The 24,361-nt window shown below is 38.7% G+C and overlaps 2 protein-coding genes across 2 annotated transcripts in view; both read right to left on the minus strand.

The window, feature by feature from the left end:
* Window positions 1–10,708, minus strand: part of LOC131976078 (transmembrane protein 65-like) — a 61,179-nt gene extending 50,471 nt beyond the window's left edge. The window contains exons 1-2 of the mRNA XM_059338974.1: window positions 10,311–10,708; window positions 9,701–10,027 (exon numbers count right to left, since the gene is read on the minus strand). Coding sequence (XP_059194957.1) covers window positions 9,701–9,998 — 298 coding nt within the window. The 5' untranslated portion in view covers window positions 9,999–10,027; window positions 10,311–10,708. The remainder of the gene's footprint in view (window positions 1–9,700; window positions 10,028–10,310) is intronic.
* A 1,673-nt stretch (window positions 10,709–12,381) lies between these two features.
* The window catches only part of LOC131976080 (protein MTSS 1-like), a 66,376-nt gene continuing 54,396 nt past the window's right edge, over window positions 12,382–24,361 (minus strand). Inside the window, exons 13-18 of the mRNA XM_059338975.1 lie at window positions 21,914–22,027; window positions 20,021–20,266; window positions 18,549–18,761; window positions 17,307–17,466; window positions 16,390–16,648; window positions 12,382–15,752 (exon numbers count right to left, since the gene is read on the minus strand). Coding sequence (XP_059194958.1) covers window positions 15,224–15,752; window positions 16,390–16,648; window positions 17,307–17,466; window positions 18,549–18,761; window positions 20,021–20,266; window positions 21,914–22,027 — 1,521 coding nt within the window. The 3' untranslated portion in view covers window positions 12,382–15,223. The remainder of the gene's footprint in view (window positions 15,753–16,389; window positions 16,649–17,306; window positions 17,467–18,548; window positions 18,762–20,020; window positions 20,267–21,913; window positions 22,028–24,361) is intronic.

Below are 24,361 nucleotides of genomic sequence, written 5' to 3' on the forward strand. Positions count from 1 at the left end.
GAATAAACACTGTGAATTCTCTTCGGCACTGTGAGACTGATTAGTTGTAAATGGCTGCAGCTCTGCATTTGGCAGCAAACTGCACTCAATAAATACATCTAGTGCACACAGTGTTACAGTCTGTGTGATGAATGGTGTTTTCTGTACACAAATTCCCAAACAAATGGTACAGCAACATTAGCTCAACTAATTCAGCGAGAATCACTTGTGCTGTCAAATAATGTGAAGCAACACAAAAGCATCATTAAAAAAACTACCTGAAAATGTTCAGCAGTGCTGATGCTTCTACTTTTTGTCACCTGTGTTCGGGTCACAGCAGGTAAAATGTCACCACACCATTATGCAGCAGTGTGTGAATTAGCATGACAATAAGACAGTATGAGCTGGGGCAGGATGGAGGAATGAAAGGTGCACTCCTTTGTCTGCCACTAAAGGCAATAAGGCTATAATCTGAAAGGCGGTGGGAGAGGATATGGCTTCCCCTTTCAACATAAAATATGGAATAATAATATCACAAGGCTCTGCGAAATCAATGCAGGGAGAATAGAAATATCAGGCCCGCCTTCCACATAGACAAACCTGAAGACGAAAGCTTTGATCCTGGATTCACTATAGCTGCTGAATCTGCTCACGGCTCAAGAACGGATGAGGACGAATATTTTGAAACTTTACAGGAAACTTAAGATTGGTTGTTTGAAGGAAATGAAATGGAGAGAAGGCTCGTTCATGCCCCCAAGATCTTATACTGCAGCCTCGAGGGTCACTGAGGTGAAAAACAGAGTAAAGTCATAAGACATCCTCCTTCCTCTTGCCGCTCTTTCTCCGCTTTTGCATCTCCAATTAACTTCCCCCATACACTGCTCCTCCATCCTCTGAGCCATGAAGGGAAATTGCTTCAATTTCGTCTCCTCTCACGTTTTCTTCTTCACGGGCAGGCCTGCAGGGAAGCCGTGTTAGAGTAGTGGATGTCACTCAGTAAGTGATGATCACAGAGGAGCAGATGGAAGAGAAGGATCTCTGGTTGCTTATTCATTCATGAATCTGCTGCATTTCTCCTTCCCTGCTCCTCCAAATATTTGCTTAATTTCTCTACTTAATATGCAGATATATTCTCCCTGTCTAAGAGTGAGGAATAGGTTTCCTTATTTCCACATTAAAAGGGTATAGATCAGCACTCACACTGCAAAAAAAGAAAAGTTGGGTGAACTCAAAATTTCAAGGCAACAAACTTCGATAAAATTTTAAGTTGGACAATTAAACTAAATATTTTAAGTTTTGTTTTTGAGTTTGCTCAACTGAATTTCTCTGGCACGATTGTAACGCCGTTATAAAATGTCAGCTAATGTTGTGACCACAATTTTGAGTTAGCATTGATACGCTAATGGCTACTCTTATAGCTGTAACAAGCAGCGCCGCTAGCATCAGTTAGCCGCTAGCATCAGTTAGCCGCTAGCTTTCGCTAATGACCGAATTTCACAGCAAAGAGATAAGAGTTAGCAGAACTATTGTCCCTTGTTGTGAACCCCAACTTAAAGATATAAGTAACAACTAGGCCTGGGCCGATAATCAATAAATCAATTAATCGCACGATAAATTAAATGAACTCAATAATTTTGCCGGCCTCGATATATCGCCATGCGCATGCGTGTTTGTTTCCCTCGTCTGTTGCCTCCAAGCAGGCTGGATGACAAGAGGGTTCACTCTGTGCTGGATCTCTTTTGTTCCATAGCAGAATGAGCGGAGTGAACCCTCCTGTCAGTCATCCAGTCTCTTTGTCTCTGTGGGGAAGGCTGGGCCGCTAGCATTGGCTACACACAGAGTGCAGCAGGTGAGCCTCGTGCGGAGCAACGCCAGGAAAAAAGATGATTGCAAAGCCAAATGCCACAGCCCCGGTGTGGGAATATGTCAGTTTCAAACCGAATGAAAAAGGTGAGCCCATCAACACACGGACCAGCCTGTATGCCCAATTTGTTCAAAAGTGGTGGCAACAAAAAAAGCCACCACAACAAACTTGCATGCCCATCTAAAGCAGAACCACCCGACCCAGTTTTCCCAGCTGGGGAAAAAAACTGCACCTGGAGATGCAGAGCCTTCGTCCCGACAGTCAACACTGGTCGACAAAGTAAATATAAACGCTGTGCACTCACAGAAAGTGGAGTTTGCTACATCGCAAAATAAATGCTGCCCTTTTAAAAAAAAAAAAAAAAATGTTTTGTTTTATTTATTTAGGGTATTTAAACGTTCTTAAAATTACAGTTACAATGGTAAAAAACACTGAGAAATAAAAGTGTATTGTATTTGAAAGGGTGTGCATTATTAGGCTATGATATATTATCATGTTGACAGTAATATCGTTTATCGGCAATGATTTGTGGGACAATATATCGTCCAGCAAAATTTGTTATCGTCCCAGGCCTAGCAACAACAACTCACCAACTTGTTTTTGAGCAGACAACTGGCTTCCTTTGTTGTGCTAACTTACATTATTGCCCTAAATGTCAATAATTTATATTTCCAAGTTTTACCAAATTAAATCACTGTTTTAGGCCAAAAAATACAAGTCAGCTTTTTTGCAGCGTACTCCTGGGAATATAGATTCAAAAGAAACCCTTATTTTTAACACTTTTTAGCCAGCATAGGTGTCCTCTGCACAAATTTTCACATAGTTTGCTGAAATTTAAGTTTATTATTGATTAATCTGAATAAATATCCTTATAACTACAGTGAGTCTGTTTTATTTCCTACATCCTCTCTCATTATAAACCCTCACAATGAAGTTTAAACAATCACTAGAGCGTTATCTAATCTCTCCTAACTGAATAATGAATCATCTTTTAGTTTGAAATGAATATCTCAGTCCCAGTATTAGTTATTTAAAATATTTATACTTCTTTGCCATGAAAGAGACGGTGAAATATGAACCAAACTGTTCTCTGACAGTGTAATTACTGAGATCTCAAATATGACAATAAGTCATCGATATCCACATTTTAACAGTGCTGCAGGTCACAAATGTGAAAGGTTTCGCAGCTGGGGTAAGTTTTAATCTTATGAACATTAAAGCAAATTACTAAATGTTCCTGAAGGGTCTTAATTCAATTCATTCGTCTTGAAGAACTTGTCTATGTTCATACTTTAAACAAAGACAAGTTTAAAGTTTGTTCAAACTTTTCTTCAATATTATTAACTCAGTTTTTCTTCTTTCTGGCTTGAATCAAACTAAAAAAATAAAATAAGAATAAAATTGGTATTGATATTCTCATTAAATACAACTTACTTGCTTTCTTTAAACTTACCCTTCTCTCCTATTTCTTCTCTGAGAACCAAGGTTATAATAGTTTTGGATTTTTCATTAGTTTTAGTTTTAATTTTGTGATGATTATTTGTTTACCAATTCAGTTCGTTTTTAGAGTGAATTTGCTAATTTTAGTTTAGTTTTTGAAAATGCTTAGTACTAGTTTAGTTTTTATTAGTTTTAGTTTTTGTCAGATTAAAAAAAATCACAATTTTTCCTTTTTTTCCTTTTATTATCCATCTCAGCCCCCATAAAGTTTATTAAGTCATAAAACCAGATAGATGAAATAGATTTCATATCAACCAAAAAGGTTTATGTATGAAAAAAGTTGACAAAGACGAAAACAAAGTACATTTTCAGTATAATTTTAGTTCGCTTAGTTAGTTTTGTAAGCACACAATACAGTTTCAGTTAGTTATAGTTTTTATAAAACCTGTCGTTTTTATTTTTATTTTAGTTAACAAAAATGTTTTTTCAATTCTAGTTTTTCGTTATTTTGTTTTTGTTAACTATAACCTTGCTGTGAACTCAAAATTTCAAGGCAACAAACTTCGATAAAATTTTAAGTTGGACAATTAAACTAAATATTTTAAGTTTTGTTTTTGAGTTTGCTCAACTCTGAATTTCTCTGGCACGATTGTAACGCTGCTATGAAATGTCAGCTAATGTTGTGACCACAATTTTGAGTTAGCATTGATACGCTAATGGCTACTCTTGTAGCTGTAACAAGCACCGCTAGCATCAGTTAGCCGCTAGCATCAGTTAGCTGCTAGCATCAGTTAGCCGCTAGCTTTCGCTAATGACCGAATTTCACAACAAAGAAATAAGAGTTAGCAGAACTATTGTCCCTTGTTGTGAACCCCAACTTAAAGATATAAGTAACAACAACTCACCAACTTGTTTTTGAGCAGACAACTGGCTTTGTTGTGCTAGCTTACATTATTGCCCTAAATGTCAGTAATTTATATGTCCAAGTTTTACCAACTTAAATCACTGTTTTAGGCAAAAAATACAAGTCGGCTTTTTTGCAGTATAGTACTGCAAAACACAATATATAACGATACTCAGGCATTTTCATATTTTTATATCCTTACTTCCTAACCCTTTCTCTTGCCTCTATTAAAAAAATCCATCCAGTCCTTGGGAGGATAGCTGTTACCTGCTGCCCCTAAATTGCTAGAACTGTCTAAAACTTTTTAAACTTTTAAAATTGAGAGAAAAAACAACCACTGTGCACATACTGCATCAGACTCCATTAACCCTGAGGACTGTCCAGTACAAAGACATGTCAACCACAGACAGACAGCCAGCCTCCCTCACCATTCAGCCATCCTGCATAAAAACATCGGCAAAATAAGGGCTCTGCTTCACATGTCCTGCAGCCTCTGGACAGAGAGATGATTGATGCTGATAGGTCTAAAAAAAAAAAAAAAATCAATCCCTCAGCTGCCAAGTAAGAGAAAGAAGCTGTGAACCGGACCAGCAATCACTGATTCAGCTACTCTGCAGCCCTGCACATACAGTATGTAAGAATATCCCTGAGGGTGTTTATAGCGTGAAGGTGAGGATGTCAGCGAGCCCCAGTCAGGCCGGCCCCATCACCCAGAAACTGTCCTCTGTGCACAGTCACCTCAGTGCATTATCACACATTTCTTCTCTTATCTAGGCTTCCGAATTCTTTGAATCGTAAAAAAAGGTTGTGAATTAACCCGCTGATGTCTATCCATTTAAAGCCCTCTGGTCCATTTAACAGACCAGGATGGAAGTACTAAATCCAGCTCAAAATGTCGTAACATCTCACAATTTTCCTGCCACACTATGTGTGAAAGATTTTAATGGTCTACATCAGGGATGGGCAACTGGAGGCCCGGGGGCCACATACGGCCCGCACCCTCACGTAAAGTGGCCCTCAGTACAACTACATGCATTTGAGCATGAAATCTTAAAAGTGCAGTGTAAAGTTGGGGAGATTAAATTGTGAAAATGATATGATAAAAGAAAATGGGATAGTTTTGGTAGGCAGATTTGTTGATTTGCCTGCCTTGCCTGCTCACTTGCCTGTCTTGTTTTTAGTTAATTTATTTTCAGATTTTGTATTTTATTTATTTACTATCATTATTGTATTATTGTTATTTTTATTATTATTTTTTTTTTATGACCTCCATCATGTCTGGTTTGTTTGATGTTTGTTTGTATGTTGTAAAAATGAAAAGATAATAAAAACTTTGAATTATAAAAAAAAAAAGTGCAGTGTAAAATGCACAAAATTACTTCTTGCAATTAATGTTGGTCTGCTGTTCTTGCACTGAAAAAAAAATCACAGTAAGTGGTTATTTTTTATTTGCTTCAAACCTTTTGTTTTCCTATTTATACTGTTATACATGCATTTGTATAAGCTACTAAACTGTAAACATATTTAAAATTGCAGTTTCATCATATCTGGTTAAATGCACGGTCCTATATGTGGCCCTGCGGTAGTGTCCATGAAAAATTGTGGCCCCCTCAAGCATTTAAGTTGCCCATCCCTGGTCTACATGGTGGTTTTCTAGTCACTTAGTGCAACTTGAGCATGTGACAGTGGTCAAAAACTAGTGTGGTTGTTTGTTTTTCGCAGCCTCAGTGTGTGACATAAAACCCAGCACTATGAGGCTCATGAGGGATTTAGCACTGTTTGCTCAGTGTTGATATTACACAGGGACGGCTCTCAGCATGCGGTTAGGATGCAATCACCCACATCCGACAGGAAAATAATGATGTACTATTAGGAGCGCCGAGCATGGAGAATCTTATTGAAACGCCTCGTAATGAGGCGTCGGCCAGCTTCTACTATTCTCTCTGTTACTTCCCCAGAGTCTGGATGCTGAGTGGGAATGAAGAAGAGAGAGGTATTTCAAATCAGATGATAGACATGTTTTCTTTTCTTCCAAACAAGCTAATATCCTGTGCAGTGAGGGAAAGAATTAAATTAGAATCAAGTCTAATCTCATTGTGCAATAATTATAACTTATGGTGTGATCGCTGAACAATAAGTGTTGGTTTTGTCAATTTAAACAGCACTGTTTATCTGTTAGATAACACTGTCATTGCCAATGTCTTCACTGCCATCTCTGTAATCACAACTTTTAGCATTAGTATCACTGCCAAGATTACTACTATAACCACTAGAGCTGCTGTCAGTCAGCAGAAGCATCACTGGCCTGTTTAAGTGTTCATAGAGATCAATTAGGGCTGCAACTAATGATTGATGAATAATGCATCTTACTTTCTTATTATTCTTTCTGACTATTCATTTGGTACACTGTAACAAATTGCTGTAAGAAAACAGGCAAATTGTGACAGTAACATACTGTTTTCCATTAAAAAGGTATTATACTGTAGAAAACAATGCATTCTGGGCAATATTTGTAGGTAGCTTGTCGTTTCCCATAAAATATAAGTCTCTTCTTGTCCACATTTTAATGGCTGTATTTTACTCACTAACTCATTCAGTATATGGTTTATTAAAATGACTAAGGTTACAGTGAAGACAGCGCTTAATTCATAATAATTGGCTTTCAGACAGTAATATGCTCTATTTACAAAAAATGACTGCATTGTATACTGCAACAATATTTCAACTAGCTTCAGCTCTATACTGTGTTTTAGTCTACTGTAGAAATCAATGAAATGCAGGATTTTACTGTGATTCAGTATGTGGTTTTATCACAGTAATGTACTGTAAAGTAGATAACTGTAGAGGAACTGTAAAATTAACAGTAGAATACTGGCAACCCTGCTGCCAGTATTTTACTGTTAATTTACAAGACAATTGTTTACAGTGTATTAAATGAATGAGAAAAATAAGATACAAATCAGAAAATAGTGACAAAAGTCCAAGGTGATGTCTGTAAATGTGTTACATATTAGATTTTCAGTTTAATATGTGTATAAAACAGAGAACCGCAAGAAATCTATCACATTTAAGAGATTTAAAACAGCAATTTCTACCAGTTTTGCAAGAGAAATTACATAACAATAAAAACAACTAACTAATCCGATGCAGCTCTACATGTAAAAAATGAATACCATCCCCCATACTGTAACTGACAGCAGCATACTTTTCTTACCCAGTTATATTTACGTTTTTGATGCAGAATTGTATAGAAAGTGAACTGCAACACTTGCAGAAACAATGATGCAACATTTGTGTTTTTCCTCCTCTGGGGAGGTTAAAAAGTGAAAAGCAGAACAACTAAAATCTTAAATGTTAAACCGAATCTACATATTAAGCTTCTTGAGCCACAATGTCAGAGGCATGCATATGTTTTACTGTGATTTGCACATATTGCTGCTAATTACAGATACAGATCCTATGAGTAGACACCGTCCACACATGTATGTTCAACATTCAGCGGCCTGATGCTATATGCTTTAAAGGAGCCTGGTGTAAAGTGCATTGAGTTCAAGAGTCCGTTTGTTTAGTGCTAACAGAAAGGAGCACACAGATAATAAGAGCAGTAGCATCACATTGTTGGTTCGGAAGAATTGGGAGGATTTAGGGATTATTCTGACTTCAAATCTTCTGAGTCACGAGATATCTGAAGCTCCCCTGCAGGGAATCATCGGTCCATCATGAGACACTACAGTAAACAAGGCTACTCTGAAAACTGTACTTTCTTCCCTGCAACCCTGCAGAAAAAAGCGGCACAATTCTCTCACTCACTGCAATGGATTCTTTCTTCTTTTTTTATCAATATCACTAACACAGGGGACAGAGCATTGATTCCCAAATGCACATATTTCAATAGCCATAGAGTCGTATTGTTCATTCAAATCCAATATGTAACAATGTGGCAGAGAGGAAATACATCGCCATTTAGACAAAATTATGAGGATCTATTTTTAAGGTTGCAGAGAGGGAACAAAAGGGGGTGACAGGAGCTCAGAGCAGCTTCTCCCAAAGAGAAAAAGAGCCTTATGCACTGCAGAACATCTCAATCATCACTCATGTCTTCCCTTGCTCCCTTCCTTTTATCCTCTCCTGTCTCCGTATTGATCGACCCACTTCCTTCTTCTTCTCTGTGTCTAACGGACGTCCAGCGTGCTCCTCCTTTAATCTTATAACTCAATTCTTATATTACATCAACCCAAACTAATACCTTACTGCCGGAATTAATCTGATTTTGTATTTAACTAAACACTTAGGTACTGAGGGAGTCTACTCCCCACTGAAATACTGTGCTAGTGATTTGTGCAATACTGCCCTACAAAGCAAAAAAGGCAACTACGCAGAGTGCAGAACTGAGAAAAATGACTTTAAAGTGTACAAACGACTACCATTTTTCTCCAAAACGACACACATTTGAGATAAGATGTTTTGTCACATAACAAAGGATGCCTTGAAAGTCATGAAAATTATAATAACTCATTTTTGACCAAAAATGCAGTTACTGCCTTTTTGCTTTGTAGGGCAGAATTGGTGTCTAAGAGTTACAGTAATGGTGACATGCTGTATTGATCCTGACAATAGATTCTCTTTTCTCTCTGGGAGGTCAGAGGTCAGAGGTCAGAGATCAGGGTCAGCTGCATAACAGCACACAGGGATTAGCCGTGCTTTGGCAAAGAACTATGGTATGACGTTTGAGAAAAACTGGGCTTTAACCAGAGTCCTCTAACTTTTTTACACTTCCATTACCAACCAGGAGAAGAAAATCAAAGGCGTGTGAAACATTAAACTTCTAACCTCACTACAGATTGCTTCATCATACTACAGTCTGTCCCCTGATTGCCGCTTCTGTCAGTGGTGATTACAGTGATGGGTGAATATCTAACCTCAGAGTTAACTGCTTGTCATGACATGTAGTATCCAGTGGTAAAAAATAGATCTCAGTCGGCCAGCACCCCACGATGAGTCTTCCTATTATTATCAATTATGAATGATAAAGAATAGGAGATGCTGTCCTATATTGTACAGATCACTCATTTCTGTATGGCTGCATTTCAAGCGATTTCCCTGCTGTGTGCCACTTCCCTCCACAATAAGGGAATGTCCCACTTACTCTTCTTTTAAAGGAAATCTGAAACAATGGCTCAAATCACATCAAGAGTGTGACCACTAACTGGACTTGAACATTACTTTTTATTGCATAGTTATATCCTGTCTGTGTCTGGTATGTGTTGTGTTGTGTTGTGTGTGTGTTGTCTCCTCTATTTGTATCTTACCTATGTACTTGCTGTCTTTTGTATTTGTATTTATTTTTTATTTTTTAGGGATGCAAACTAGCAGCCTTGCTATAATCCGGCATATTTACAAAGATGTTTATCGATGTTCATTAATGTGCACTGTCCCTATCCAAAAAAAAATAAAGTATTCGTAATAAGTAAATATAGTTCGTGCAGTACGGGCTACTGTATCACATGACCTACCTTGAGCTATGGCTATGGACTCGAACCTGTGCAGTTCTCGCAGCAGACAGGTTCTCTCAGACGGATGAAGAGTGTAAATAAACTCCTTGGCTCCCCGGGGCGAGTTGAGCGGCTCCATGGGCTCCTTCATCGGGTGCGTGCCCAGGTTACACCGCTGCACCAGCATGGAGAGAGGAGGCTCCGAGGCGAACCGCGCTACGGCGGGCGCTTGGTGGCTGCTCAGTCCGGCTGTGGCCAACCCAGTCCCGGCTCTCAGAGAGAGGGCGGGCCGCAGGACTCTCCGCAGACAAGGCAGCATCGCTGGGATGGGAGTAGAGCAATGCGAACCTGGCGGAGAACAGCGCAGGACAAAACAATCATCCAAAACACATGACATGAAATACATTTGCCATAATTTGAAATAATCGCTGCAACGATCGCAGCCTTCACATCCTCACTGTGGAGGCAGCTCGGGTTATTTAAGGGCAAAACACGGGCCTGATCATAACAATCACATATTATTTTAGAACATAATGAATCGAGGCTATTGAACGCATCTTTTTGGGGAACAAAAAGTAGGAAAAGATGCGACAGCTTTCCAGAAAACTGCAACTAGTCTTATCGGACGCACCTCTGTCGATGCTCCGCTGTCCCGTCCAACAACCTCCACAGGAAACCTTGAAGATCCAGAAGCAGCTCGGACGCACACGTTTCTGATCTCCAGGCGGTGAGATTCTGCAGATAGCCGCGCGTAAACCTCAAACACCTAACTGGCTGTAGGATTTGTTCAAAATCACATATTTGCGAGCGTAATCCCGACTGGTGTAACCTCTGGCTGGCAGGATGGTGTGAGGCGGATGGGAGGGCACGTCAGCGGCCAGCAAGCCTGAAAATACTTTCCAATAGCAGCGCTGCTTTCCTCCGTGCGTAACTCTGACGGCACCGCCAGACGTACGTCCATTAGGGACAATATAACAGTCAGTTGTATTCATTCTACAGTACAGTACGTGTCTGCCATAGCGATATTTAGGCTGGTGGAAATAAAATAAAAATGTTTGGAGAAATTGGAAAAAAAAAGTGTCCATACAGTAAAGTATTACAGTACAGATTGGTGTCTTGCAGGATTAGTAGGAGTGTGTTTCTGTTGGGTGTGTGCACATCCCTCCCTCTGCTGTTATGCATATCAGCTATTCATCCAGACTACAGTCCACACCCCAAGAAAATATGACACCATGTGGAAGTTATTTGTGTGGAGGAGGAAGACTTTTTAGCCAAGTTCAGGAAAAAAGCGGTGTTTTACTCATAATTTAATGATTTGTTCGTTCATGATTTATTTCAAAGTACCCGGTGTGATAGGATTCATTGTTTTGGCTGTACTTTTATTGATTTGACAAGTGTTTCCAGGCCTCTACGGATGCATTATCTGAGTAGAAGCTATAAACCAGGGTTGGGTGGTAACAGAAGCTCAATCAAGAGCGCCCCCTGGTGGACAAAACGAGGTACAACATGTGTTTACATGCTGATGGGAGGCAGTGAATCAATGTTATCCTACAGTTACTTTTGAACCTGAACGTCCCACCTAATATCCCAAATGATGGCCATTTTATACTCTGGGTTTGTGTAAAGGCTTTGTCACAAGCAATAAAATGAAGACAAAGCACATTGAGCAGTTACTACATTAGTCATCAATATGCAAAAAACAAACTAACACAATATCTACATTCCCATGCCAGCAAGGGGATACTAAATGGGCATTAACCCCTTATCAGGCAAAGAACTATATTTGGTAACTTCAGGAAATATTTTGAGAAAAAAAGTTGCAAATTTACTAGATTAAAGTGGCAAATCTACAAGAAAAAAAGTTGCAGATTTAAGAGATTTAAAGTGGAGAGATTTAAAGTAAAAAATATTATTTTCGTATGTGTTTTTTACACATTCTGGCAGTATGTAATATCCTCCAATATTCTCTAGGGTTGAAAAGAGACTTTTTTTCTTGTAGATTTACCACTTTAATCTAGTAAATTTGCAACTTTTTTCTCGAAATGTTACCTGAAGTTACCAAATATAGTTCTTTGCCTGATAAAGGGTTAAAGAGAGATTGTTTTGTCAGCTTTTCACCTAAAAGTTCATTAAGAAAAGAGAGATATGTGTCAACTGATCTTGATACACAGAGGTTTCACACATGCACATTTAAGAAGTCAGCGAGCCAAAGCAAAATGTATAGTTTTATTGTATTGCTAAAGCGGTCATTACACAAAAAATAACAACCTTTTACTTCCTGAAACAAACTGTATCGTAGCCTGCTGAACTGTACAGGGACGGACAGAGAGGTCAACTCTCCTCGGGGGGGAATATTAAGCTAAAAACTAAACTAGAAACCAGGTTTAACGGTACTTTCAAACCCTCACAAACTCTAAACTTCTTATTCATAGGATATAATGGCATCTGGCAACTCTGTTATAATATATATTTATGCTAGCAATTTAAATATGGAAATTACAGGTTGATAATATAAGATTTAGACAGGTGGACGGCCAATAAAAACAAACAAAATATTAACATCATACACAAGAACTGAATGCAGAGTTTCCAGAAACATCGAAGCAGTGATATTATATTTGATCTGTTGAACTCAACCAGTACAGGGTGTTTTGTATGCAAGTGGTCTGTGGTGCATCTCCCTGTTCACATGATGGGTTCTATTGTACCTTTCTATACATCAGATGTCTGAAAAATATTGAAACAAGTGGATGTTCATGCTTGGATGTCTTTGGAAAACTCAGGTCAGAGATCAGGCATTGTGGGCAGCCGGCCATTTGTTCAAACTGAATAAAATATGGTTTAATAACATTTTACCTGAAGCCATTTGTGAACAACCCGGGTACAGTCAAATTTAAATCATCCTCAGAGAACAGTTAAATGTTTGCATGTCACCATTTTTCCGGCAAACTTCAATATCAGGACTGTCATCAGTCCACTTTCAGGTCAGTCGTCCAAAATATGTGTTAAACACAAAACAATTTATCTCTACAAATGATAAAATGATGATTCAGGCAAACCAATTCTGAAGAAAATGCATCGCTTGACTGATATTTAACTCAGCTCTGCATTGTGCAAATACCATTTTCCCCTAAAATCCGAACCCATAATACTGATGCAAGCTTTTCTATTATAAAACCAGAAGTTGTTAACCAGTTTTTAAACACATTTCTGACTTCTGGGAGTCAAAGGAACAGACTTTGATGTCGCTCCTTTTCCTTCCATCGTAGCCAGCGTTTATGAGATTATTAAAATGCAGTGCAATTATGCATGTGTATGAAATATGGGACTTGACGGTCATGAACATTATACTGATGAAAAACACATCATCAGATAGCACATGCATGGACAGGATAGAGGAAACAACTATATTAATCTGATACTTTATATAAAAATAAGTTGAGAAAAAAAGATTTAAAGACTGATAAGAAGAAAATAAATTAAAAATGTGTGAGTTTGTGGACTAACCTGAACAGCTAAACAACATTTACACCTTGATACATCTTGTAGTAGCCATGGTCTCACAGTGCTTGAACTGAAATGGAAATTAAAACAGACAATGACTCAGGGATACTAATCGGTTTCAGCCTTTTGCAATGCTGCAGTCAGAGGAAACACCTCTCCAAAACATCTTATTGTCCATAAAAACTGAAGATTGTAAAGTGTGTGTGAATGGATTTTGAAGTGATTTCATATTTTTGTTAGGGTAACAAATTCTGTACACATTTGACTTGTCAACCTTGATGCTAATGCAAAAATAACAAAAACACCAGCATTAGAGATGACAAATGTAAAAACCTAATTAATCAAAAAAGGACATAAGCATGCACACTACATGTGTATCAAAGAAGACAACAAAGAGTTCAAGATAACAGCAAGCAGATAGAACATTTAACCAGTATGGCATTACCAGTTAGTTTTCTACTCATAACTTTCAAAACATAAAAAAATAGTTGTCCTCATTAACCTCTATAAAATGTTTAATAATATATATAAATTTGAGTTTTGACATGGCACATGTGTACTCTGACATTTATTAGTAACGTTATGAGCAATCATTGCGCAGCAGGTTGCAGTGTGGCTAATAAATGCTACAAAGAAAGAAGGGGCTAATATATAAGGGCTGATATATATAAACACAGACCACTGAGGAGTTCTACAAAGCTCAGCATGTAGATGTTGCAGATTAAATGATTAAATCATACTGGGGAAAAAAAGTATGGAAAATAAACATATGCAAAGGTAATAGGGCGTGATGAATATTATGTGAAATCAATAAACATCCCGTTTTTAAGATGTGAAACTGATTGTGGCAACGTGGAGCACAAGAAAAACCAGACACACTCCTCAGCAAGAGACATGCAAAATTATTTACAAATCATGTAAATACTAACACAACTAAAACAGGACGTAACTTGTAGTATTGGTTATTGTCACCAGCTGGCATCAACCATGAGACGCTTCAGTCACAAGGGAGTGTCTCACAACTCGGACTTGAATGAAACTCAGGCTGCAACACCATGCCGTTAGCTAGTGAGGAAGCTTTATGCACAGAACATACTCCTGTTCATGTTGGCTCTGTGGACATCTCAAGCAGTGAAGTATCTGAGCTGTGATTGGATGACAGCTTTGGTGTCCCTCCAAATAAGCGGTCGATGCAGTTCAGGAGATGCCAAATGGTGCAAACAAAGCCGACTAGTCTCTAGTGTGTCTGGATATTGCTCTCTTGATGCTGCGGAGTACTTGCAGTAGTTATTGTGCTCCTTCTGCAAAGTCACTCTGCAGATGCTTATTAGTCCCCCGGTGATATAATGCACTCACGATGAGTTTACACATTTTATACACAGTGTCTTTTTACACTGAGAAGAGGCAGACACATTGTCCTTGTCCAACCCTCTGATTCAGGAACAATACTGGATGCATGTGTGTAAAATATGTCTTTACAGTCCTCTTAAAGAAATGAACATACTATGAACCGACTCTCACCTCGTCTTGTGATTTATTAACAAAAACCTCTTGTTTTACACTGTCATTTCACAGCTGTGGGTTTGGATTTGCAAAAACATTTTAGTGCTTAGGCTCAAAAACCTTTCCTCGAGGACCTTTGTAAGAAATGACCCCTGTCCTTACACAGATCTACCACAAGTGGGCCTGTGATCCACTTAAGGTCCAAACCAATATTTTAACAAACCTGGCTTTCATAATTTCTGAGGCGTCATAAGCCAAATCAGAAAATGTGAACCTGAACAATAGCATATCTACTGTAAATATTTTCTATATTGAATAATTACAGATGACTTCACAGGTGACAATTTACAGAATGAGAAATGTTACATGTGGAGCAGATGTAAAGCATTTCTCATACTAGCGCAAGAAGCCTTTTGATTCTGTACATTGCGCTTCTATTAGCAATTTTTTTTCTAAAGCTTTTGACCTCATTTACAAACACAATGAAGGGAGAGCTTCACTTCTTTGACACGACCTCATGTTCCTGATGTGATGTCATCAGGCGATGCGCGGTGCAGACCGGTCGTTTGTGAGGGTTCTCTTCAGTTTGACCCCCTTGCGGATAGCCACCAGCATGTTGCCTTCTAACTCTTCTCCTGCCTCCTCTGCACCTCCTTCCTCACTCTGAAGGTGCTGCTGGTTTGGCTGGGCTACAGTGGGAGGATTGGTCGTAGCCTGACCGCTCCAGGACATCACGGGCAGCGTGCCGGCATCCTCCCCTCCTGCAAATGTCGGAGAATCTGGGCTTTCTTCTCCTCGTCCTCCTCCCATGTCCTCTGCGCTCCTGCTCCCGTTAACTGCTCCGGGCATGTCGGGCACCGTGGGGATCTTCACTGGGATGACAGGCGTACGGATTGGGATGGGGCCCGTGCCTCCGACCGAGGCTGACCGGCGGGCTGAGGGCTTTGAAGAGGGGGTGCGGCGGATTGTGGCAACCCCCGGGGTGACGATGACTGGACCATGGCCTGAAGAATAGGAGCCAGAGGTGTTATGGGAGCTGGATCCAGAATAAAATCCCTGACCTGAAAGACACAAATGAGAATTTAACAAAAAACAAATATCTCTTTGTATTGTGTTATGTATTTATTGTTTGTGCAGCACTTTGGAAACCTTGTGTTTGCTAAAAGTGTGCTATATAAATAAAGTGGATTGGATTGGATCATTTAAGAACATTTTTGCATATAATCTGCACATTCTCCACTTAATTTGCACTAAATTGTATATAGTATATTATTATTGTATATTTTGTATATTGTTAAATGTCTTTTCTTAGATTGTTTTTTTTTATCTTATCTTAAAAAATTGTGTGAAATTTTGCGGCTGTAACAAAGAAATTTCCCCATTGTGGGATTAATAAAGTAAAATCTGAATCTGAATTAGCAAAATGCATTTTACAACTAATAATTCAAAACTCCTGAAGACCCAGCTCTTCAGAGAGCATCACACCACACGATAATTCTACTCCTCAAAGAATTGTCACTAGCACTTATTGATGCACTAATTATTATCGCAATATACCTTGATTGTTTGCTTTTACTCTTCCTGTAAGTCGCTTTGGATAAAAGCGTCTGCTAAATGACTAAATGTAAATGTAATAAGGTATTTTTATGCCTTAACAACACAAACAAAGTTAATATGGAGAGATTTAGGTGTACTAATCTGCACCTGAAGGGGTAGGAGGATAGGCTCCAGTGTGGATGGGTGTTGGGGGATAGGGCCCGGTGGTGTAGGCCCCCTGCCCATGGTAAGGAGTCTGTGTGCTGGGCAGGCCGGCTGTGGAGGCCGGCCGTTTGCTCTGGAACATGAGTCTGTAGGACTGACTGATGTCACTGTTTCTCGGGATGGTGGAGGACTTGTCAAAGTCAGAGTGCTGCTGCTCAGGCTCCTGATCTCCAGCCATTGAGAAATAGTCGTAGTCTGATACTAGAAACGACACAAAGAGAAGTTAACCAAGAGCTGATACAATTTAACATAGTAAAACAGAAATAGTTTAGCCGTGTTAAAGTTAAAAACTGGTGACTATCAGTTGTAGATTCAAGAGAACTACACTACTGGTCAAAAGTGTTAGAACACACCAACTTTTCCAGAATTTAATTGAAAATGATGCAGTTTAATGTCTCAGTGTACTCTGAAATGAATGCACATTTGCAACATTTAAAATTCTTTATTGAGCATGATAGTGTTTTGAAAGTAAAAAAAAAAGATTCAAAATCACATTTTATGTTGGACTAAAGGACTAAAAAAAAACACAAAATTACCAAAAAAAGACACAAAATGACAAAAAAGACACAAAATGACTTACAAAGACATGAAAAGAATTTAAAAAATGACAAAATAGCCCAAGACTCCATAGAGTTAAGTTGTTAACCCACTTCTTGTTCCCTGAAAAAGGCCTACTTGTATAATTCTGAAATGTACATTATTTTTAGTTTTGGTTAACCTTACCATTTTTTATTTACCTCTGGCAGTTCACCACTTACCTTCGTACCCTTTCAAGCTGTTCATTGGACTTGAACTGCTTGAATTTCAATAAAAAACTGGAAAAATTGGGGTGTTCTAAAACTTTTGACCGGTAGTGTACCTTGTGAAGGTATTGTGTCTTCAGAGCAGCAGGGTGTGTTGGTCTGTGTGCTGTAGCCGCTGGAACACTGGATGGAGTCCCTGCTGGACCTCTGGGTGTCCAGCTCCAGACCTCTGGATAAGGCCAAAGCCAGTTCCTCATGGGCTTCAATATCACCAGCCTGTAGCAATCATCCAATGAAAGAAAAAACATTAGGTTAGGTCTGAAAGTCTCAATGTTTGGATATAGCCAGACACAATTCATTAAAGTCATTAAAATCATTAGGTACAACTCATGAAAGTCATTAAATGGGGAGATTAGTGGTGGGAGGCTGATTCATGTGGTCTAAATGCCATGACTGCAAAAACATCAGCCTGCTGGAAAGTTGAATGTGAGGTCGGCTGAAACGTAAGCACCACAGTAGACTGACCTATGATAATGTGCTTTGTTCACTATTGGCACAGTTACGAAGTAAATTAATGGCTGAACATTTCTGATATGTTTGTCCACCAGCTGTAGCAAAGTCGAAATGTTTTCAAGCAGAAAGACGAAACAGACTTTTATGTAGTTTCTTTGCATCTAACAACATAATCCAGCAAAATATAAACCTGATGAATCGTCAACTAATGGAGACAATCCGGGGGGCAACAGCAAACACAAGCAATTATGAACAGTGACTTATTAACACTATCAGATACTCCATTTGGTTCTAGAGTTTAAATGGAGGGTAGAAAGGACAGCCTGACCGAGGTGGCATCCTGAGGCTGATTATAAGGCTAAAAATTCACAGATTAAGACCAATATTGTGATTCTTTGAGCTGAAATTAAAATAGACCTTTCCTATGAGGATCATAGAGGATGATCATTGCATATCCAACAACATATATGCCAACACTAATAGATACTGATATATCTGTGAAAGGCTAACAAGGTAAATGTGGAAGCACAACACAAAAGTGCATATATGCTAAGAAAACAAAAATGAATGCCTGGTTAAAAGTGAGATTGGCCTAAAACGCCTGTAAAACCTCTGGGCGATTTTAAAATAAGCCCCTAAAACCTGAAGTTTTTCTGGAAATTCAACAGAAGTGTCAACGCTTCTACTAAATAATAGATTTTTCAGCCTCTGTAGCAGATAGAAATGAAATTCAAAAAGTATTTGAGAGCTTATACAAATACTACAAAACAATGTATCTACTTTCCAGGCTTCAATGGGTTAATGAAGGCAGGCTATGTTTGCATGAGACGGAAACAAAACCTGACCTTGAGAGGTGTAGACACACTTCTGCTCTTCTCCTCCACTGATGCAGATGTTTGTAGTGCAGCTGGAGCTGGTGCTGAGGTGGAGATGGAGGCGGGGTTGCTATCATTATTCACACTACCATTAGTGTCGACTATGGCCGGGGTCTCCTTGTCTTTCTTCCTCCTCAGTGTGTTGACCATGGGCTGGTCATAAGGGCCTGGTTTAGCCCAATCCTGTAAAGAAAGACACGTTGGTATTCACGGCTGATATGTCACCCACTATATGGTGAATTTAAATTTCTCCCATCAGGCCGTAGGTACTAAATGCCTGCCTGTAAAACAAAGAGATACAGAGGCAGTTTTGTTCCCTCAGCTGTCAAAACGTTAAATAGGAAGTAATTAATTAAGCTACACACTAACTTATTAACCTATGGACTGTACAGCCTTCTTCATCTATTTATTTATTTATTTATTTATTCTGACCTTGTTTTTTGTATCTGCCATGATGGCTTGTATTCAGTATTTATTTATCTTTTCAATCAATCAATCAATCAATCAATCAATCAATCAATTTATCTTTTGATAGTAATACCTTTTTTATATGCTTTTAATCCATGTTCCCATGTCTGGAGCACTGTTGTCACTTTTATGTCACTGTCTGTCGATGTTGTCAATGTTGTCTGCGTGTGTGTGTAAGCAGCCAATTCTTTTTAACTGCAACCAAATCTACACTGCAAAAAAAGCCAACTTGTATTTTTTGGCCTAAAACAGTGATTTAATTTGGTAAAACTTAGAAATATAAATTACTGACATTTAGGGCAATAATGTAAGTTAGCACAACAAAGGAAGCCAGCTGTCTGCTCAAAAACAAGTTTGTGAGTTGTTGTTACTTATATCTTTAAGTTGGGGTTCAAAACAAGGGACAATAGTTCTGCTAACTCTTATTTCTTTGTTGTGAAATTTGGTCATTAGCGAAAGCTAGCGGCTAACTGATGCTAGCGGCTAACTGATGCTAGCAGCTAACTGATGCTAGCGGCTAACTGATGCTAGCGGCGCTGCTTGTTACAGCTACAAGAGTAGCCATTAGCGTATCAATGCTAACTCAAAATTGTGGTCGCAACATTAGCTGACATTTCATAGTGGCATTACAATCGTGCCAGAGCAAACTGAAAAAACAAAACTTAAAATATTTAGTTTAATTGTCCAACTTAAAATTTTATCGAAGTTTGTTGCCTTGAAATTTTGAGTTCACCCAACTTTTCTTTTTTTGCAGTGTACCCTCGGGTACAAATAAAGTTACCTTAACCTTAACATTTCTCTGGAGTGCTTTTGAAGAGCACCTAACAACCATTCCCCCTTATTTTCAGCTGCACATTTAACTAAAATATGAAAAAACAAACTGGTAAACAACAGTAACAAATGAACATGGCTTGAATGTTGAACAAAGGAGGGCAGGAATAAGTTGATCATTGCGGCCGAGGTGATGAACAAACCTTCCAGCTGGGGACTCGTGATGAAGGCACCATGGGGGAGCCCAATATGCAGTTTTGAGATTGGTCTGGCAGCAAGGCTGAGGCAGGACGTGACCATGAACGGGTGGGGCAGGAGGAGGTGGTGTAGGATGAGGAGGAAGGAGGGTAGAAGGGAAAGGCAGTGCCTGACCCAGAGCCCAAACTCCCCCCGTTGCTATGCACGTAGGGGGAATTGGCCGGACTGTAGTGGTCAAAACCATTGGACAACTGGATGTGTGCGAGGGATGATAACAGAAACGGACAAAACAGAACAAACACAAAATGGGGTAAAATTATTGAAATGATAAACAGTGGAAAATAAAACCAAACAGATCACATGATTCTCCCTGAGTAGAAATCATTCAAAAGGAACACAAAAATAATCCATGATCAAAACAACACAAAACAAAGGAAATGATCACAAATGCTGAACTGAATAAAACTGGAGAAACCGACGCCCATGACCGGGAGTTTGGAGGTTCCTTTAACATTTCTGTGTTTACAAAAGTGGATGCAATATACAGCCAAGTCTGATGTTTAGTATAAGGAAGCTTTGGTGCATGTGATGATGGTACAATGTAGACATGTACGGTTGAAACCAGAAGTTTACACACACTATATAAAAAGACACATATGCTTTTTTCCCTCACTTTTCCTGTTTTAGGTCCGTTAGGATTACCAAAATTATTTCTATTTGCTAAATGCCAGAATAATAAGAGAAGGATTTTTTTAGACAATTTTTTATTACTTTCTTCAAAGTCAGAAGTTTACATACACTAACATTATTATGCCTTGAAACAATTTGGGAAAGCCCAGATGATGCTGTCATGTCTTTGGAAGCTTCTGATAGGTTTATTGACAACATTAGAGTTAACTGGAGACACACCTGTGGATGTATTTTAAGGCTCACCTGAAACACACTGCTTCTTTGTGTAACATCATGGGAAAGTCAAAAGAAATCAACCAAGATATCAGGGAGATAATTGTGGACTTGCACAAGTCTGGTTCATCCTTGGGTGCCACCTCCAGATGCCTGAAGGTTCCACATTCATCTGTTCAAATAATTGTACCCAAGTATAAACACCATGGGAATGTCCAGCCATCATACCGCTCAGGAAGGAGACGGGCTCTGTGTCCCAGAGATGAACATGCTTTGGTCCAAAATGTGCATATCAACCCACGAACAAAAGCAAAAGACCTTGTGAAGATGCTGGCTGAAGCTGGTAAAAGTGTGTCATTATCAACAGTGAAACGAGTCCTGAGACATGGACTGAAAGGCCACTCTGCCAGGAAGAAGCCATTACTCCAAAAGAAACTTAAAAAAGCCAGATTATTTATGTTTTAAGATGCTGCTGTGTTGTTGTTTGTTTTGTTTTTTGTTGGTTTGTTTGTTGTTGTTTTGGTTTTGTTTTAACTTTTATTCTTTTTTTTATTCTTGCATACCAAAAAAGCATATAACACTATGATTGCTTTGTGTGAAACATGTATTCTAACCAATGTGAACTTGGCAATAAAAAGAATATAAAAAAAAAAGAAAAAGAAGCCAGATTACAGTTTGCAAATGCACACAGGGACAAAGACCTTAATTTTTGGAGAAATGTCCTGTGGTCTAACAAAACTGTAATCTGGCTGTTTTATGTTTATTTAAAATTGTGTAAAAAAAATCCTTCTTTCATTATTCTGGCATTTAGCAAATAGAAATAATTTTGGTAATCCTAACGGACCTAAAACAGGAAAAGTGATTGTCTGATTTCATGTCAGACAGTGAGAAAAAAAGCATATGTGTCTTTTTATATAGTGTATGTAAACTTCTGGTTTCAACTGTATGTGAAAGATAAAAGAGGGGTTAGGTTGGGATGGATAAGTGTGTTTCACCTTGTCAGTAGTGTGCTGAGGTGCACTAGCAGCAGCTAGAGGAGAAGGGGAGCTGCAGTCACTGTGGAGCTGCCCAGTCTCTGATACCTCAGAGGACCTGGAACTGGGACAAGGCTGGGACAGCGAGGGCAACAACAAGCAGCCAGTGGTACGAGACCAGAGGGAGAGAGGGGAGGAGGGGGGAGTGAAATTGAGACAGACAGAGGAGGGAGAGTTGCAAAGACAGACATGTCAGCAGGTAGACAGAGAGAAGCAGAGAGAAGCAGATTGTTAGAGAGCAGAGGCAACTTTTCCACAGTTCTCAGCAGTTAGTGAGGAGTTCAGCCAATAACTATACAGGCTGCAGAGAAGGTGCACTGGGAGTCATACCAGCATTAATTGCATGGACATCAGCAGTGTAGGAGCTTTGTTAAAGGAAAGTACAGGCAAAGTTCTTCTTCTGTAGGATGTTTGTGAGGATATTTTCGTGTTAAAATGAATGAGCTACCTTTGCACTTCAGACAAGCCTCCTCACTGTCCATTTTTAAAAGTAATCTTAAAACCTATTTTTATGAACATCCCAAGATGGTAATGTTTGGACTCATACCAAATTACACAACTGGAAGGGGGAAAAAATATCTTTTACAAATATTACTGATTTCAGCTCTTAAATGTATCACTGTTAAATGGTTAAAACCCGACCCTCCAACATACAATACGTGGATTGAGAAGGTCTGGGAAATTTATCACATGGAACAAATAACTTACTCCTTGAGGCTTCAAAAAGATATATTTGTTAACAGATGGAGACCTGCCATGACCATACTAATGCAATTATCTCATGTTACCTTTATTTTATTTTACTTTATTTCACTTAATTTAATTTGATTTATTTCCATTAACACAGTTTATTATTTAATTACTTATTGTTTGTTTGTGTTACTTTGGTTTAACTATGTCATTTATACATATTTGACTTGATGTATATGCTTTAATGCTGTATTAAGCAGATCACAAATGAAAAACAGCAGACTAAATGTGAATTTGTATGTATATGTTTGTATATGCTGCAAAAATTGAAATAAAATTTAAGTTTAAAAAAAAAAAAAACTATTTTTATTCCTTGGCTTTTAACCATGCATGAGACTCTGCTCTTGTTTTTAGTGTTTTATGGTTTGATTTTATTTATTGTTTTTTTAAATTGTCTTTTAAAAAGCAATGGATCTATTTATTTTAGTGTTTATTTCCTGTTTTATTTATTTTATTGTCTCTTGTTCTGTTTGTTTATGTACAGCACTTTATCGCGGCTGTGGTTGTTTTGAAAAGTGCTTTACAAATAAAGTTGAGTTGAGTTGAGTTAAAACCTATATTTTGGGTATGTTTAGATACTTTAATGTTCAAAAATGTATATAATATATAAATACAAATATACCTGTATTCACATACTGTCTAACACTCTCTTTTAGTGCCTATCTTTTCAAGCAGTTGTATTAACAGACGGCTTGTTTAAAGGCACAGTTTCTGAATACAGGCTGTGTGCATTTCTTTGTGGATTGAGCCTTTTGATATCTTTACAGTATTTATATAGCGCCTACAAATGCTTAAAAATTAAAAAAAAAGACATGGAAATCTAACTTTTTACAATATGGGACCTTTAAAAGGGATCTCAGCCCTGTTTTTTTTTTTTTTTAACATTAATATCATGATACTTAATCCATGCTTATAGCGGAATAATCTTTTGGAATGCTGCCAATCAGAAGAAGATTAGGAGTTGGGGCCAATTACAGTACATCACCCTACATAGACTGGGTATTAAAAATGGATGGAAATTTAAAAGATCCACATTAAGTGTAAGCCATTGCTCAGCCTGTTGACCCTTGGTTAGGGAGTAAGCCCCTTTAAGCCCTGTTTCACCATTAGACTGTTCTCTTTTCAAACATAAACTACTGTAAATACACTAAAAATGAGGCAACGAGAGGGGTGATTCCTGGGACTGTGCTGTAAATGGGTCAGGTAGGGACTTGCCAAACCACCATCACTGCATCATAAAAACTTGGAGCCTCACTAGACCAATGCGTTCTGGACAGAGGAGCTGTGGTTGCTGGAGTGCACACAAAATGTCAGCTAGTGCAGCCGCTTCTCATGGTTGATCTCAAACCACAAACCCCACGCAGATAATCCCCTGGACTATCACATTGATAATTATCTAAAAGCATGTGTCAGACGGTTGGATAAAGCTGATGGAATGAGACCTGCTGATAGAAACACAGTCGTAGTGCCTGTAAAAGATACTGCGGACAGCGTAACATGTCATTTTACTGTGATACATTTAATGAAAATACAACACACAGTGTGCTGAGGCCAAACCACAGTCTGTCACAGCGGTCGACTCTTTAATAGCAGGATGGGGCTGACCTGTTTTGCCCCGGGGCTAGAATGGAGGCAGACTAATTTCCTGAGCATTTATGC

This window comes from Centropristis striata, chromosome 8, assembly GCF_030273125.1.
Source record: "Centropristis striata isolate RG_2023a ecotype Rhode Island chromosome 8, C.striata_1.0, whole genome shotgun sequence".
NCBI lineage: Eukaryota > Metazoa > Chordata > Actinopteri > Perciformes > Serranidae > Centropristis > Centropristis striata.